Consider the following 17876-nt stretch of genomic DNA (forward strand, 5'->3'; position numbering starts at 1 on the left):
TCAAAATAGTTTTGTATTATGAAATACTTGAATTGAAATCAATTTGATAAGATTTACTGAGAATTTCAAATTTTTCACTTCAAATATTAGTTGTAATTTTCGAACAGTGTAACTCTCTTTGAAACTCTCCAAAAATCATTCAAAGAAATTCAGGAAATCACTTCTGCCACTCCATACAAGACTGACTGGCCAGTCAAGGAGATAATACCGATACTGGACATTACCGAAGACCTAGACAAACAAGTAGATCAATACACGTATTGAGATTAGTTCAATTGAATGAGAACCATTCGGACATATTCATTTAATTCGGAAAAATAAAAATTACGCGCTTGTCAACTGCGTTTGCGCGACCTCATCGACGCTGACACTTGCCCCGTTCCCAAGGGGTGAATCCTACCCCCTGCACTATTACTTTAATGTCAATGCACACGTGCGCGCGCAAAGGCATATGTAGTTCCTGATACGAGAATAGACAGTGAAAAAAGCACATTGTCATCATCAGAGGAATTCCGCAGGGACGATCAAGTTTAGTTCGATCAGAAATCAAACAGAAGGCTATGAATGAAGACCAAATCCTGTTACCTCGAGGTAAACGTTGTTTGCCGTTAGTTTTAACATCTCCATACCATAATTTTATTTTAATATTCTGTCTGCGCGGTGCGGTGATTAAAACGCAACAATTTCTACATTGAACAGACCTTAAATAAGACAAATATTGATTGAGCATTGCATCTGGTGTGCGAGCAAGAGTTTCATCAATTAATTAATTTTTTTAACTGCAATTTTGAATTTCTAACTATTTAGATTGTGGTGGTGCTGCTTTTGTCTGTTATTCCGTGGCCAGGACCCTCGGTATTTAAAATATCATGCCCCCGGGATCGTGCTTCGATGGTCAGGCGGATCGTACAAAAGGTAATTACGTGGACTGAATTTTTTTTAATAATTGGAACAATTTTTTGTGATGAGTTTATGGGAAATTGGCGGGTTGCTCTGTAGAGATGGATGCCGATATTGAAGAAGTACCAGGTAGAATTACCCCTGGAGTGTCCTTTCCACGAGAGTCGGGATATTTTCTATCCCCAACAGGCTGCCAAGTATCAGCACAGAACGTCTCAATGGACTTGTGGATTGTGTGGAAAATCTTTTTACTCGGAGAAACATTTAGAGGCACATTTCGATAGCAGGCATAAGAGTAATATCAACACAGTAAGTTCTGATATTCTTTTTGTATACTTTTGTTTCTTGAAGAGGAAGCATTAACCCTCGAACACTCGCTTCGTCTTAGTTATGACCAACATTCCTTTTATTCGACAGTTTTTGACTTGTCCTCGAATATATCCTGAATTTATCGTGGGAAAGAGTATCAAAAACGTGTTAAAACAAACAAAGAAGAAAACTAAATATTTTACCTCTGCAAAAATATTTTCCCTTCTTCCAGGCGGAAGATGCTGTGTGTTTAGCAAATTATTGTGACATAATGCGTTGCGACGTACTAGGACCATCAGAACTGGAAAGTTCTCTAGTCGATGATCCGGCTGGTACCCTGAACACAGACATTCAAGTATGGCGAGAGAACACTGATAAAACATCAACAGTTATTCCCTGTGAGTGTCGTGACTTGACTCGAATCTACAGTAAAGTCAGTGACAAATCAGAAGTTATGCCGGCCGGATCGCATCATCAGAGCCACCAGAAGCACTGTCGACGCGAGGAAACTACCTCGTCCTCAGCTACGAGGACATCAGATTATCATAGAGACATAGCTGGACCAGATAACAAAAGCAGTGCCTGTGAACATGGCGATGATGAAGACGATGATCCCAGCAATCTTGTGGAGGCTGCATTGCCAGCTGGAGATAGAAAAGAAAGGAAGAGACAGTCAGAAATTAGGAGATTGAAGTCACATTGCAAACCAGAGGAGCTTGCTAAACTCAAAATTCAATGCGAAGTGAGTTATTGGTTTTTTTTTTCTGGAAACGTACAAACATTTTTGTCCTATTATTCCAGGTGCTTGTGAGGGATTGCATTGCTGGATTATTAGCTAATCTCTCAGTGAAGGATTTCCAGGATATCGAGGGTGAATTAAATCGTGCAATCTGCTGGTACTTAAGTTGTGACAGGTACTGGGAGGACACGAAACGTCACCATCGTCACACACCCTGGTATTTGCTCATCACATTCCTCTTTTTGCTATCCTCCGGGATATCTGCTTGTTACTACGTCGTTTCTCTCCTCCTGAGGTAGGTAATTCATATCGCGAAATTTCAGATTAATTCTGTGGTAATATTTTGCAAATAGTCTATTAGAAAATGACAGGTTTAGGTGATCTGTAAACCATATATGATTGAACTAGACAATAGTCAAACTTGTGTTTTTGCAATTGCAGTTCTGGAGAAGACGATTGTATGGACATGGCTGACGATCGATCAGACGATCGTCCATCCACCACATCCTCCCTTCACGATCCAGGGGGAAGTAATCGTCACGACGATCGTCGAAAATATGAGGATGGTGAGGACAGGCTCATCCCCACTGGCGAATTGCCCGACCACTACATTTACGTCGCCTATCCCCCAGAACTCAAACGACGTCTCTTGGAAAGGTAATATCATCATTAAAGAGTCAAGTTTTTTCTTAAAAAATTCAGATCTAATTTTCGGCTGACTAATTACAGTTGTTACAATAGAACGACAAGATTATAACTTCTGAACAAAACCAGAGGGAGAAGATTCATCCTTTCGACTCACGCACGCACACAATTATGCGCAACACCCTCCTCAAAAAAAATCAAGGAAATATGAATAAAAAGAATTACTGCACAGAGGAAGAATTCTCCCCTTGGATATCGAGAGAAAATGGTGAGGAATTCAGTAAGAAAGTGGCAATACAGCTGTTTATCTGCTTTTTTTTTATTACCGAGTATTAAACGATATTTTTTGTTAAAAATTTTTTTCGCTACAAAAAGAGTCTCTCGATATTTTTCTAGATTGACTTAATTTCGGGATTAATAATTTTTTGATACAGTGAATTATCTGGATCACGAGTACTCGTACAAAAAAAGGTCAAGATATTTTTGTAGTTTTCTTGAATAACAAGATATCTTGATATTCCGTCGTCTGAAATCACTCGTTTCCAAATCAATTCTTAATCAACGGAATAGTCTAACCTGGCATAATTGATTTGTATCATAAATTATTCTGATATTTTTGAACAATGAATCATTATCTTCTGTAATGAGTGATTTTATGAGAAAATATCAAGACAATTGTTCAGTGCTGTGACGACCTAGACCGTTTCGAGAAAATTATTTCATCACAGGGGGTGTCTCTGGGCATTTTCTTGTCAAATGACTCAGTCCCAAGTGCAATCGAAATTAATGTGTCATGATTTTGTGTGAAATTATCTTGAACGTCTCACTTTCTTCCTGAATTCGTCACTGAGTTCCTTCAGCCTCTCTCAACTCGTGATTTAAAACCAATAAGTCATTTTGATGGAGCCATCGGAGTCCCTCTGCGTCTCCATAACACTCGATTGCCGCATGAGGAGTCTACGAGTCGCAGTGGCTGGTCCACGTGGCTCCTCAGACATTGGTTGAGTTGATACTGACTGCATCTCCACTGCTTCGCCGGCTGAGAGATCCTCGTATGAAGTTGTTGCAGAGGGTGGTCTTGAGACAGTTAGAAAAACCCATTTACATTAATAAAAAATTGGCAAATCAATGAATTAATTTTTATAAAAATGAATCCTCACTTGGTGGGAATACATTTGAGGCAGTCGGTGTATTTCCAGTCCTTGCCGAAGAGTTCGCCCTCTTCAACAGTCTGTGGTAAACGATGATGCAGTGTCTCAGGCAGTCGTAATCCGGACAATCCTCCAATGACGGAGACCGCCCCAAGTATTACAAGTGGAAGCACCAAATTCTCTTTACCCTAGTGAATGAATTGGTTTAGCGAATTAATTAAGTATGGAAGTAAGCAAATTTTATTCCATAAGATATATTTACAAAAAATTTTCCTAAAATATTTGACTACGGTTGGTCGATTCTCTCATTAAAATAAATAAATCGAATTTGAAAAAGAATTTTTCTAGGGTTAAATCTCTTCTGTACTTTAATAAATCCAATTATAGCTATTAATTCGAGTTTAATGAGATTCATTGAGTAAAGCCTTACCAAATAGGTGATGAAAGGGATTATGATGAGACCGAGGCCACTTATGTACGCTGAAAACCCAATCGCCACACCTCGGAGTTGTGTGGGATATAATTCACCAGCGAATGGGTAAATAATCAAAAATGATGCTGATATTGCGGATTTTGATAGCAGAAATAATATGAGTGTTGTCAGCACTGCATCTAGAAGATTCAATCTATGCAATCAACAATTTCATTTTTGGGAAAAATAGTTTTCGGAATATATATGTATTTAAAAATGCATTAGAATATTTTTTCTTTCTCAATGTTTTTCTGAAAAGGATTGGCCAAATGTTTGGAAAAAAAATCATATTGCTAATTGAAGGAGTTATCATTCTTTAAGAATTACTAGATTCTCTTTAACTAGAAAACTTGAGGGATTTTCACTTTTGAAGGTGACAGAATTTATTTAAACCCCATTTTTCAAGCTGGATTATTTTAAATGGCTACCTGCTGGGAGGAGTACTGTAGCTACACAGGAAACGCCAGCAGTGACCATACAAAGGCATAAAGGCCACCTTCTCCCCCATCTGTCCATCACCACCCAACAAGCCAGATAACTTGGGATTTCCGCTAGGGAAGAGAAAAAGAAACTCAAGTGTTCCTCGTTCCCTAACGCTGGACCATAGTACGAGAGACCTACATACACCATGTTATTGGCAAACCTAAAATATATTTTCCGGTTCAATTGAAAAACATGGTGAACATATCTTCATTGCCCTAAGACGTAATTATAGATATTATTGTTAACTTATCATATTTACAATGGTTTTTCATACCAATTGAGGGTGATAAGGCACGTTTTGAGTCTCATATTAGGTGTCTTGAATAATGATAAAACTCCAGGTCCAGTTTTCAATCTCTCCTCTTCACTCTTTGATCTCGACATCGTCATCCTTTGTTTTAATTTTTGGGTAAACGAAACTGGTAGTTCTTTCTGATTGACTTTTGCAAGAGTCTGGAGGATCTCACTAGCTTCACCCAATCGTCCCTTGGCTAGGAGCCACCTCGGAGACTCCGGTAGAAACCTGATTAATTGTTAAAAAAGGATGGTCTGTTAGAAGGCTAAAAATCGTCAATGGGGAGCTGTGACAATAAATATCAACAGAGTGAAACATTACTTTACCACCAGTATATAAAATACAAGAGGAAGGGTGTACTAGTGATGAGAGCCAGTGTTCTCCATTCAGGTATCAGATAAGTAACGCCTGATAGCATGCACAGGCCCATTGTGTAGAACGAGCAGGTCAATACGGTCACGAATGACCTATAATTGGGACCAACGAGTTCTAGGGCTATAAAAATAGAAAAGAGATATCCGTTAGGATAATTCATAGTGAAATATTTGTACAACTCAATAACTTGAATACGACATAATTTAGACAGTGAGTGAAATCGTTTTTTAACTTGTATAATGATATTTTGAGATGATTCCGAACTCGGCAAGAATAAATATTGATTGAATTCTTACATATAATAAAAGGTATTTGATATATCGCAGGAATGGTGAGGCCCACGACCATTCTGCAGGCAGCCCATGTCCAGAAATTATTTGAAACTGATGTAATAATTCCTCCAAGTATGAGAGTGGCTAAGCAGCTAAAAAATGATAGTCTCCTACCAATCCTAAAATTATTTATTTGGAATTGAATAAATCTGCAATTACATTGAGTTTCTTTGCTGCCACTTATTCTGTTACCTGTCATTTAAAGTACCAAATAGATAAACTCCGATTGGTCCTCCAGTGTTTAAGGCCACGAGTCCAAGTGTGGGATAAATCGCCTTATCGCAGACGAGATCGAACTAAAATAGTAAGAGCGAAAAAGACAACGACAACTGATTAATTAGGTAAAAAGGGAATCGACCATTGAAATCATAAAACGAGATAGTTCCTATGGGCACAGGTAAAAGCAACATTAAACTGAAATAAAGGGATGAACTCTCCCTTGATTAAAAAATAGCCCCAGTCAAATTAAAGTGCAAAAAATAAAACAATATTTACATCAATCACGATTGAAGACATGATCTCCGATATATCATACTCCCATCCATCATCACATGGTACGATGGGCCAATCGGTGAAATTTGCCTCGAGATTGTCATTAGTTAGATCAATGACACTGGGATCCGACCAATTGACATCATACCTTGTGCACTGGCTGTACACGGTCTCGTTGCCTTCCTACTTTGACAAAAATCAACTTCATCACTCAAAAAGGAGGACAATATGTATCCACATTACCAGCAGATCCAGAAAATGCTAACACGTGTGCCATACAAACGAACAGACTAAATGTCAAGCTTTCACTCTACGGGATACTAAATTATATTTTCAGGGGAAATTAGACGATTCTACTCTCAATGCCACAAATATTCACTCAACAGTGACTACGATTTGAAATAATTCTGAGAAATAAAATATGAGTTTGTCTGCATATCAACTGTGAATCAAGATGTCTAATTTAGGCTAATTCAAGCATTCGTTTTTGCTATATGAATAACTCTTCCGAGGGTTCCTCATCAAAAAGTCTGTAATTAAATAATACAAAATATTTGATGTCAGGTATTCCATAGCAAAGACCAATTTTCTAAACGTTAGTATTATAAACCCTCGGAGAATCGAATTAAAAATTACACGGAGTATTTTTATATTACATTTTATATAGTAAAAAATGGATAATTGATGGGAACTAGAGTTATTGAGAAAGAGTTTGAAAAAAAAGTTTGAGCGACGCCTCACCCCTGGAGAACATTCGAAGTTAATTTCCCAAAGGAAATTGTGAGGATTAGCAGTTGACTCATTTGACATGGAATACCTCGCAGAATAACTAACATCTATGCATTGCATGTTGATCCATCAACGAACATCTAGTAAAAACGATCTAAACACATCCAATTTACGAGCGAGTGCACGAAATTTGCTACTGATGTTTTTTCTGGGTGTTCAACGTCAGCATTTCTATTTACACTAGAGACCTGATTAGTAGTCGGAATCGCGAGTCGTCGCCTCCTGGTGGAGTCGAGGCTCTCGAGTCCTGGTATACGACACCAGTGAGGGGGTGTTGACGCCATGAATAGCTGATTGAATGCACAAAAGCCACAGGGGAGGCATGCAGGCAGGCACACGAGCCACAGTAGTTTCTTCTGGTATGTCCCAAATTCCCCGACAATCGGGAGCAAGTCGTCGAGGTCAAATGCATCCTAGAAGATAACCTCAATAATAAATTCACTCGATTGAACCCATCAAACACCTCTGAATGACACCATTCATCATCAATTAAAATCACAGAAATGATCTTGGTAGTGAAGGGGTCAGGTGAGTGTATCAAAGAATTTATCTTGCAGAAAATTTCAGGAACCGGAAACCGACCCTCCCCCTCCCTCCCCCCAACGCTGGCAATATCTTCCACAACAATCACCCCATCCTGAGACACTAAAAATTGACATGCAACTCTCGCATAAATTTTCCATCTTTCACTTCACTCAAGACATCTTCACTATGATCTTCCCATGACGAATGATATATGAAACGACTCAAGACACGACTCACGTCTTCCTGCTTAGTGGTATCGGGACTCGGAGGAGGGTTATCGTCCGACCCGTACATACTTGTTCGACTTAAAATTCAATCGGTTCTTTTTTAAAATCCCAACGAGACTATGGAGATCAAGAGACCATACAAGGGGTTGCGTCACGTGAGTACAGCATATCTGTTTTTTCTCTTTAACTCTTTGATAATTCACGAAAAATTACTCAGGGCAACCAAAGAGGGAAAGGAAAAGGACGGAAGAATCTTCACTCCAGAGGATTCCGATGCTCGAAAAATTGGGGGAAGGAACTTGATCAGAGAAGACGGCAAAAGGTGTAAAGTGGATGAAATGATGGCGATATTGTTGATGTCCATGCGTTGGGGGTAATTCAATTGGGTTAAGGGTACTTAGAGGGGGATTGAGGACAGGTGACACCGAATGTGCCACTGGTTACCTGGCAATTGATAGGCACTGGATTACTAGTGAAGGAAAAGGCACTTTTTGACACGGTGAGAACGTGGCAGCAGTGAGAAAAATATCAAATGGATCAATGCAGCAGGGTCTCAAGGGTTTTGGCCTGGATGTAAAAAACTTCTTTTCCTGTTAGAATTGCGAAAAAAGTTAAATTCAGAACTCTTGTGAGTCATTGTCACACAAATTGTCGCGAAGAAGAGCGTCGAATGTAATCATTTTTCATTCCTGAAATTTTCTGCTTGATATCCCACCAGATATAATCATTTCATTACTATAAAGGAATGATTAATGAGATCATTATTGAATTCAATTAGTTGTACGAAGAACATTTGAAAGTGCTTTGGTATGACATTGATGCACATGATGACAGGATAATGGTCTCTGATCCTCATCCCTCTTGGGGATTTTTGCAAAATAATTGACATGTGATTTTGTATGTCGTTTCTTGGCATTTCCTTTTGCAATTTAATCGCTGAAAATATGAAAAAATGTTGCATCCATAATCTTTAATTATCTGAAAATTTTAAATTCCTTTCTAGTTTAATGGCAGCATTCCTATTTATTCACCTTTCATTAATCATCATTGATCAAAAATTACCTTACCACTCATTTTTCAAACTTGCAAGAACAGGTACATCTCCCCATAAATTCGTACGCAGGCATTCGTATTTCGCATGTAAACGCAAATACGCAAGTACAGACTGATAACAGCATCGCGCAATCCTCCATCCCTGTCTCATGTGATTTAGTCATTAATAATTAATTTTTCTTTTTAAAAATTTTTCCACAAAAAATATAATGAAATCCACACTGACAATTTCCAATGTCTCGTGTTTATCCCACGAATCAATGCGGTTTTCTCCTTTTTGCTTCGGAATGGAAGCTTTTTTTTTTCTCTCCATGAGACGATTCCTTTTGCGTTGACATATCGATAGAGTACAAAATTTGATTTTCGATCTTGAACGCGAAAAGAATCTTTTTTTTTAAAATCGTTCGTGCGTAGATGCCGAGATCTCTAGAGAACCGGCTAAAACGCAGGCACGCAGTCTTTCACTGTCGCTCTATCACACATTAATTATCTTCATTCTTCGTTCTCGTGATTAACACTTAAACTTATTATCACTAGCCCATTTATTCAAGGTACTTTCGTATTTTATTGAATTGTTCTTTTTCAAAAAATCCGGCAGTTGTTTCACGATTGTCACACACCGGTTTTCAGACTGAATTTCCCTCCACACATGTCATTTTTTAAATAAATAATTGGAAAAATACAATTATCTAGAGACAGATGAACAAAAATTTTATTTATTTTTCAAAATTTTATTTATTTTTGATCTCAGAAACTAGTTGATTTAAATCGTTCTGTAATCATAATACTATCACGATAATGACAGTATTGTTCATGGTTCCAAAAAATTGAATCGCAAGTTCATTGTACACATAGTCATGGCATGCCCTTCATACGCTGGCACATTAGGACTAGTATCTTTAAAGTACGAACAATAATTTACTTCACGAATTTGTCTTGGATTTATCGCAAAAAAATCTGAATTTCGCTGCAAACCTTCCGAAATTTAATCAATTAATTAATTAATTAATTTTTTTATCGGGCCCTGAAAGGAAATATACTGTTTTCTTATCAAGGGCAGGAGACACTCGTGAGTAATTCGTCAAGCACAGTGTGGCTCCTCTAGATAGTAGGTATGGAATATAGGATGGAGAAGAGAAGGATCATGTAGTTGACGAGGATGAGCATTTTGAAATTTCTATTATGTAATTTGCATTAATTCTCTGACCATGGACAATACTGCTCTCCATAATGAGGAGTCATTTGGTTATGAATCGTTCGGACTTATTTTAAGAGAATCTAATTTTCCACAGGAAAAGTTCCCTCAACTGATAATTTTCAACTGTTGAGTATTTTACTACGAGTTGACGATTGCAGATTGGCCTAGGCGGTTTTCACGAATTTGGCAAGTTATGGCAATGAATGGGAATTGACCCTAGATTGGTCGCCCATGCGACCTGGCAGTAGGTCACTTTCGACAAAGATGTATCCGAATGCAATCCCCAGGTTGCATCTCGAGCACTTTCATTTAGGATGCGAACAAATAATCTTCCCGCTTAAAAACATTGTTTTTCTTTAGTAACTTTGGAAAAGTCAAATTTGTTTAAAAAAAAATCTATCAGCCTATTTATATCAATTCCTGAAAAACAATGCGCTGCGGCCTTTCCCTCGTAGGCTGACCAATCTAGGGTTTAATGAGAATAAAATTCGGGTCGATGATAAGACCTACTACTGATGAGCCCTCATGAGGGGTCTCTTCATTATGTTCATTTGTTCTGTTGAGTATTCTGAGAGGATAAAGAAACCCCTGATGAGGGCCTCCCTAAAGCCAAAACGTGGGATCATCGATAAGAATTTCTGTCTTCCACGAAATTATTCTTCAATTGTCTAATTGCGGAATACCGTCTAAACTAGTCTACATTTATAGACTCATAATTAAGGGAATGTCTTCGGATATTTTACCTTAAACCACTTGTTTCAGAGATGTTTAACCAGTAAACAAAACAATGATATTGAACATAAATAATGAATTTTGAAAACCATGCGATTATCTTCTACTGACTGATGTTATCAGGAAGTAATAACATTTTTTAAAAAGAAAATTTCATGCCAAATAATGCATAATTTTTTTCGAAAAAACGATGATAAGAACGTTGTCAAATATTTTCCCTATTTTCGTATAACGAATAGAACAAATACCCTTGACCTGAACTATAATTTTTTGCAGCTACGACATCGGCGGTAGATCTCTAGAAGTCCATTCCTCATAGAAAATAATTCCGGATATTTGCCTCTAAACCCATCCCTTTCCGGAATATTAACAAAATACATAACTTTCGAACTCATCCCTAACTGTATTATGACTAAATTTTATCCAATCTTATCTCGTCGATAAATAAACAATATAGTTGGCTAAAGGCCATGCAAAATCGCATAATGGATAGAAGTTACAGGGACATATGGATAAAAAAAAAACAGACACAAAATCATTGGTAAAAATCATCAAGATATTCAATTTAGTGAATTAAAAAAAAAGAATTTAGGAACGTACGGTGATTCGTTCGCGTACAGAAGATACTAAATAAATTATTAATATTATCAAAACATTGATTTTAATGGATCGACAATTAACGGAACATTCAGACCATCATGAAAAAAAATATAACACCCACACAATTTTGTATTTCTCATTTACAACTTTATTCAACCAATGATCTTTCATACAATCATTCATTCATGTCTTTTAGCATATAAACTTATATCATGCATTCATAAATTCCCTTACAACATCTAACATACAATAATCATCACATTTTATCTTCACCTTGTATTCAAAAAAATGGTTTATCCCTATTTTTTTCAGCAGTTCAATCACACTTCATTCGCCGCCAGCCGCGCAGGAACTTCGATGGAAAAAAAGAAAATATTTCAAATTGAAAATCATTTAGGATTGAACAATTCAATTGTTTCCTTTGATAAATGAAAACAAAAAATCTGTAGAGCAGTGATAAAATACACCTTGTAACAAATATCTTTGAAATTCAGAGACAGAATTCTCATGTGAAAGTTTTCCTGGGGAAAATTAAGAGCTATAAAAATTATACCCATAAAAAAATTGTTATCTAGAAATTTAATAAAAAGATTAAGCTATTTTTAAAAGAACTTTTATTGATAATTTTTCCCCAGAAAAATTGCCAGAATATTTAAATGTTTAACCCCATCAATTTCAAAGACATATCCCCAGAATCAAGCTAATTCTACCATCGCTCTACGAGTAAAATGATTTGAAAAGAGAAAAAATGTGAAAGAAATTAGAAGTTCGTCAAAGTCGCACATATGCTAAAGAGAAAAACCAGATAATCGATATCACACAGAACTCAGTCGCACTCATTCGGCTCTGAGGTGATTACACGCATAAACCCAGCTCACGCGCCGACGATTCTGCATTGACGGTGATAAGTACACAGTCTAATCAGCAGTTAATCATTTATTAATGTCTCACTTATTAGTCTCTGCAATTTTTCTATTTTTTTTTTAAACTTTTTTTCAGGCACACTCGTATCACCAGACCTCTTTTAGACAGGGCTCTCTTGTATTCTCTTGTATGATTATTCATTTTCCGTTTTTTTCCTTTTTCTCATTCACGTATTTGGCAACATTATCAACTTGCACTCAATTGTATCCTTCATCCGTCGTCGGCCATCCAATGAGCAGTGGACCAGAGTTCCTCCCTCATTAAACTGTTTATTCATTTAATTCTTTCAGTTTCTGACGCAACACACACTTCTTGGGGGAAGGGCCCAGAGGAACACGTGCAGACTCACCATCATCAATAAATCACCATTTCTCTCATTACCTCGTATCCTCATCCTTATCATCCATTTTTGCATTTTTTGTGTTTTTTTTTCTGTCTCTCTCAATCGCGTTTTTACTGGGAAAATCTCACGCACATCCATCTACTCGCATCCGCACCATCCAATCTTGTTGTCTTTGTATTGTGTTCGATAGGTTTCTAGTCAAATCAATTTGCACGAGAGAACATTCGTGGGGTGATCTGCAAACAAAAGCGGGCGAGGTGTAATTAACGAGCGTTTCGAGGAAAAAAACGGTTATCTCAGGTCAAGATTTTGGGCTTATCTTCAATTTCGGGGAATAAAGTCGGGGTTTCGTTTCATTTTTTGTCGAGTAAAACTATTAGTCCGAGGAATTTCATTGAAAACTCAGATGGTTATTGTTAAACTGGAAATATAGACATTTGACAATTGCGTATTTAGGTCGATATGTTTTCGAGACTGAAGGTTCTTCAATCACTCTGAGAGAGAGAGAGATTATTTCAACTAACTGACTCCTCTGCCATTCTTTTAGGTCCAAGCTTAAATAAATTTCAATGGAATGCAATTCTTAAGTTTTATATACGAGGACAAGTCATTAAAAATTTGTTGACATTGAGAGAGCATGATCCCGAACCATTGAAGTCTTTTCCGTTAAAATTTTTTATCAATCTATGAAATTATTGCAAAAGTACCCAAAGAAGCGCGCAACCGAATGAACCTTTATGGACGCTATTTATACTTTACAGGTACTACTAAATTGTCGTACCCTGCCGATGTTGCCAGCTATCTTTTAATCCTGCCGCCTAAAAAGGTTCATTCTGCCTCCCGCTTCATCTACTATCCCGTTCATTCTTTGCACACAACACCCAAAAAAACTCTCCAACCCCTAAAAATTCGATGAGAAAATAACCAACTCACCAACTCGACGTAGAATTAGCAGGATTCTTGGCCTTTCGAATCTCCTTAGTGGCCCAAGAAGCCAGAGCCCTGGCCTTGTTGAGTCTGGCCCTCCTCCCCTTGGTAAGTAACTCCGTAAGAGGTTCGGTCTCCACCATGGGGAGCATCTTAGCCCCAAACGCGACAACAAGGTCCCCAAGCAATCCAATAGCCGCAGACATGGCCTCATCTGAGTGCTCTCTGTCCTGTGCAATAGACGTGATAAATTGAATGACAAACGGAACGTGAGGTTCCAACAGCATGACATCAGCATTGGGGGCCCCGGGGACTTCTTTTTCTCCCTTGAACCCTTGAATAATTCCAGTATACGCCTCCAGAACTCCCGCCCTGAGCTCATTCAAATAATCAATCATATCGTAATCAGTTCTGTCGACATTGGCCTGAGAAGCTTGTGCCAATGTTTGCAGTACCACATCCAGATACTTCTTGAACTCAGGCCCAATACTGAGTGCCACATCTCCAAAGACCGAGAGAATCTGGGGCTTGACAGATCGATGAACTGACTCATTTCCCAAATTTTCCAGCAACAGCATCATGATTTCATCGCAATAGGGTAACATTTTGCCCTTCAAGGCTCTACAAAGATCCCCAGTGAGCCCAACTGCAGCTCCACAGACCTGATACTCAGCATGATTCTTCAACCCGAGGCACAAGAATGGTTTAAAAGCATCCATGTACTTCAAGAAACCGTCTCCAAGGCCCTCGACCAACGTGGACACTGCCATGAGTGCATCCTCCTGCACACCCCCAACTTTTCCAGAGTTCGAACTGAACATCGATAGGAGAGCATTCATGATAGCATCAGAGATCCTCGGAGCATCCTCAGGGGTGACTTTTCTCAAAACAGACTGAAGTGTTGCACACAGAAGGGACTGAAGATCATGATACTGAGCCCTGTCAGAATGATTCTGGAAGTGGGTCTCCATTTGTAGGACCTGCTGAAGTCTCTCCAATATCACCATCGTCGTCTTTTGAACAGTTACATAACAATCTTTGGGTGAGTTCTTAACCATTTCCATTAGGGCTTCGTATGCAGCTGATCGAAGATTTGCTTGTGCTCCATCAACTCTGTCAGTCGTCTCCAGCAGTCTCTGAACTATATAATCAAAGAACATTGACATGCAGTATGTCTCGGGCTGCTGATCATCTCCAGTTTCAGCCGCCTCGTAGCTAGCTTCAGCTAGACCTGTAAAGGCCCAACAGACATTAGCAGCGACTCTGGGCTCTGCATTGAGACCATTTGCCAACGATTCTAATAGAGGCTTCAAGTACGTTGGATTTATTGCGGCCTCAGGAATGATCTCACAGATTCGACCGAATGTCCAGGCCGCTGTATCCCTTACCACGACACTCACGTCGTACATGAGCTCAATAAGAGTCGGCATGGCTTGTTCAACAAGAGGTTTGAGTGCCACTGGTTCCAGACCCCCGAGAATCGATCCGAAAGCCATCAGAGCTGCGTCTCTGTACCTCCAATCGGGATTCTTTATATTCTCCTTGACGAAGGGAAGCACATGGGGAACTATGCTCTCTTCGCAGCAAGACGCTAGTAGCATCAAACAAACTCCAGCTGATTTTGAGGGATTCCAATCGTCTTCATCGTCGAATTCCTCCTGCTTAGTTAGTTTTTGAATCAAAACTGGAACAAGATACACCAGTGCACCTTTGGCATAATGACGAGAAACTTTTGAAGGGGGACGACCACCCTCAGATGCTTCGCCCTCTGCCATCGATAGATCTACTTCTTCGTCCGCTACATTAGACCAGAATTCAATCCCCTGGAGGGCAACTTCATCGCTGTCTGATCTCATGGCTTCTAGAGTTATTGGAAAGAGTGCAGGGCCCATGTAAGGCTCCATAAATTGATAGTAAAGGGACATGATCTTAACAAGACACTGAAGGGCCGCCACACGTATCTGTGTGTTGGTGGACTGAGTAGTTTCACAGACAACTTCCATTATGAAATTTCTTTCAGACTCAATTTCGAAATTTCCTTTCGTAAATTCTAGGGAATTGTAAAGCGCTCTGGTCGCTGCTAATTTCACATGATTCGAGGTACTGGAGCCCTTCATTCCATGAATAATGGCAGTGAGGATCTGATTTGATTGGGAAACGAGGACTTCACTGTCGATCTCTTGGCAGATGTAACCAATCGTCTCGAGGGTTGCTTCCTTCATCATTTCAGTGCTATTTTGGTCTGCTATATGGCTGACCAGAAGGGGAATGAGCTCTGTCCATTGATTCACTGGAAGCTCTGCAACAGCTACGTAAGCAACACACTGAGCTGCTGAACTTGGACGATTGGTTTCAGTACCCAAGGCTCCTAGAATATTTTTCTTTATGTACTCGCGGGTTTCGACCGGTATTGCCAGCCATCGCTGTTGGAATTGCGCTTTTACAGCTGGATCTTTGGAGGTAAGCTGGTTCTTTAATTGGAGACCTGCTGCCATACGGGCCACGGTACTCGCTGCTGTCGTGCCCAGCACACCTGACAGACGCTGAACGAATTCATGCTGGAAAGGGAAGAACGTTAGGGAGCTGCGCTAAGGAGCTTTTAGGAATTGCGAAAATTACTTACGATATTCGTAAGGGCCGCCTGCTCCAGAAAATTCTTCGCTGCCTCCAACTCATTTTTGTCTGAAATGACATTAATAATTATTCCATGATTCCATGGACGATCTTTTAAGGAGGCACGAAACTCCTCATGATAAAATTATAAATTTTGCCATTTTCAATCATTACTTGCTCAATTAAATTGAGACATATTTGAAACAAATCACCAACATTCAGTGATTTATAATTTGATTAACATAGTTTCTTTTTCAATTTGTTGGTTAAAAATAATCGAAATCGTTCCAATTTATGGAAACATGCTATCGTTCAGAGTTATCAGCATGTTATTAAAATTTTCTGCTTAGACGGAATTGATTTCTGAAGGTTTGTAGTGACCCAGAGTAATTTGTGTGAAGAGCTGTTGTATCGAAGTTAATCCGAAGAAAATCTCTTGCATTATAAGTTGCCTTACGAAAACTCATCATGAGGTTAGCATATGAATCCTAAATTGATGTCAAAGTGGAAAAATAAAGAATAATTGAGCAGAAACATTATGGGATGCAGCCGAAATTCTTAATTTTTGTTCTACCGGACTATTCTCTTTAATTTAAAAAATGTTAATAGATGAAAAAATAATTCATCATGTGGTTACGCACGAGTAATACTACTAAAAGAAGAAATAATTGAACCGATTTTCTTTCTCATTATTTACGGAGTAATCAATAGAATTAGGGATTCTTCAAATTTCTTCTCAATCCCGAAGTTGACATGTGTAACCCTAGCTCTGCTCCTAAATTAATGGATTGAAATCCTCCACGAGGCCCCCTAGCAACAGGGCCCGCCAAAAATGCACTTCCCGCCGCCTAAAAGTCCAATCCCCATCCGGAAACCACTTCGCAGCTCTAAAACGTCACAACAAGTTCCGTTCAAAAACTAACCACATTTTTTTAATCCCAAATAAATGAAAATCCAAAAACGGAAAAAGTGAATGAATTAATGAGTCACCTCGTGACGCATTTTATCGCCCTGGATGAGTTTTAAAAAAACGACAAGTCAGTTGAGAACAATCTGGATCACCGTGAATAATATTACTAATGAAGAGGAGAGAGAAATAATTCCATTGAATGCCTGGAGCACATGCCATGTATGAACAAAGACGAAGTGACGACAAAGGGGGAAACATAACCGTCGTTATGCCGGTGTAGTGTCTAGGATGAAATCCAACATATCCCACACCAATTCTTCCAATTCCCAAGCCCTCCCCCCCGCCCCTCGCCAATCACTTGAAACTAGTGAAAATAACCTCAAAAATCAATTTTCATTTATCGAAATGATGGAAAACATGCGGTCCATTGAATAATTCATCTCACCTGGTGATACAGTCTTCTCTAAGACCTGTATCAGCTGCATCGTCGTCTGATCCATCTGCATTTTGGACGCCCGTTTCTTGTCGTGCACGTTTTAAGATAAATAATAATGCTGAATCGTCTAAAATTAATGAAACTTATCAATCGTTTATGGATGGATTAACTTGAATACTCTGTGTATGTATTTGTCGATAGTTTTATCGTTGAAAACTCAATGCCTCTGGGGATTTTATTTGTAATAAAAAGTGTCTCACCACTCGGAGTCGCAACGACGACCGGCGGATTATCCACATGTAGCCACCAAACTCACTGCCACTCATACGTCGCGAGACGAGTCTGTGTTTTACCCCCTCCAACACCACCCCCCTTTGTCAGCAGGGTGGGTTCAGCAAACGGCCGT

General features: G+C 38.9%; 3 protein-coding genes across 6 annotated transcripts; 1 reads left to right on the forward strand and 2 right to left on the reverse strand.

Moving 5' to 3' along the window:
• Nucleotides 1-449: 449 nt before the first annotated feature.
• On the forward strand, nt 450-4138 carry LOC135162850 (uncharacterized). 2 transcript variants are annotated; one of them, XM_064121762.1, is made up of 7 exons: nt 450-591; nt 808-915; nt 1000-1209; nt 1442-1951; nt 2011-2243; nt 2390-2605; nt 2678-4138. In XM_064121762.1, the coding sequence occupies exons 1-7, from the start codon at nt 565-567 to the stop codon at nt 2703-2705; spliced, it is 1332 nt and encodes a 443-aa protein (XP_063977832.1). In that variant the 5' UTR covers nt 450-564; the 3' UTR covers nt 2706-4138. The 2 variants fall into 2 exon arrangements, with proteins under 2 accessions (XP_063977832.1, XP_063977833.1); XM_064121763.1 differs by having other exon boundaries at nt 2690-4138.
• LOC135162849 (carcinine transporter) lies at nt 3472-7999 on the reverse strand. Of its 2 annotated transcripts, XM_064121760.1 has the most exons (11): nt 7745-7999; nt 7171-7395; nt 6197-6376; nt 5894-5997; nt 5666-5820; nt 5321-5489; nt 4974-5222; nt 4645-4859; nt 4175-4356; nt 3754-3932; nt 3472-3670 (listed from the first exon to the last, which is right to left on the reverse strand). In XM_064121760.1, exons 1-11 carry the CDS (start codon nt 7799-7801, stop codon nt 3472-3474), a joined length of 1914 nt encoding a protein of 637 aa, XP_063977830.1. In that variant the 5' UTR covers nt 7802-7999. The 2 variants fall into 2 exon arrangements, with proteins under 2 accessions (XP_063977830.1, XP_063977831.1); XM_064121761.1 differs by lacking the exons at nt 7171-7395; nt 7745-7999 and adding an exon at nt 6935-7156.
• Nucleotides 8000-11442: 3443 nt separating this feature from the next.
• On the reverse strand, nt 11443-17840 carry Fs(2)ket (Female sterile (2) Ketel). Of its 2 annotated transcripts, XM_064121755.1 has the most exons (5): nt 17731-17840; nt 17480-17597; nt 16135-16193; nt 13518-16069; nt 11443-12820 (listed from the first exon to the last, which is right to left on the reverse strand). In XM_064121755.1, coding segments are annotated over exons 2-5 (2673 nt in total). In that variant the 5' UTR covers nt 17541-17597; nt 17731-17840; the 3' UTR covers nt 11443-12819. The 2 variants fall into 2 exon arrangements, with proteins under 2 accessions (XP_063977825.1, XP_063977824.1); XM_064121754.1 differs by lacking the exon at nt 11443-12820 and having other exon boundaries at nt 13514-16069.
• Nucleotides 17841-17876: the final 36 nt, after the last annotated feature.

Source organism: Diachasmimorpha longicaudata, chromosome 5 (assembly GCF_034640455.1).
Source record: "Diachasmimorpha longicaudata isolate KC_UGA_2023 chromosome 5, iyDiaLong2, whole genome shotgun sequence".
NCBI classification, from domain to species: Eukaryota; Metazoa; Arthropoda; class Insecta; order Hymenoptera; family Braconidae; genus Diachasmimorpha; species Diachasmimorpha longicaudata.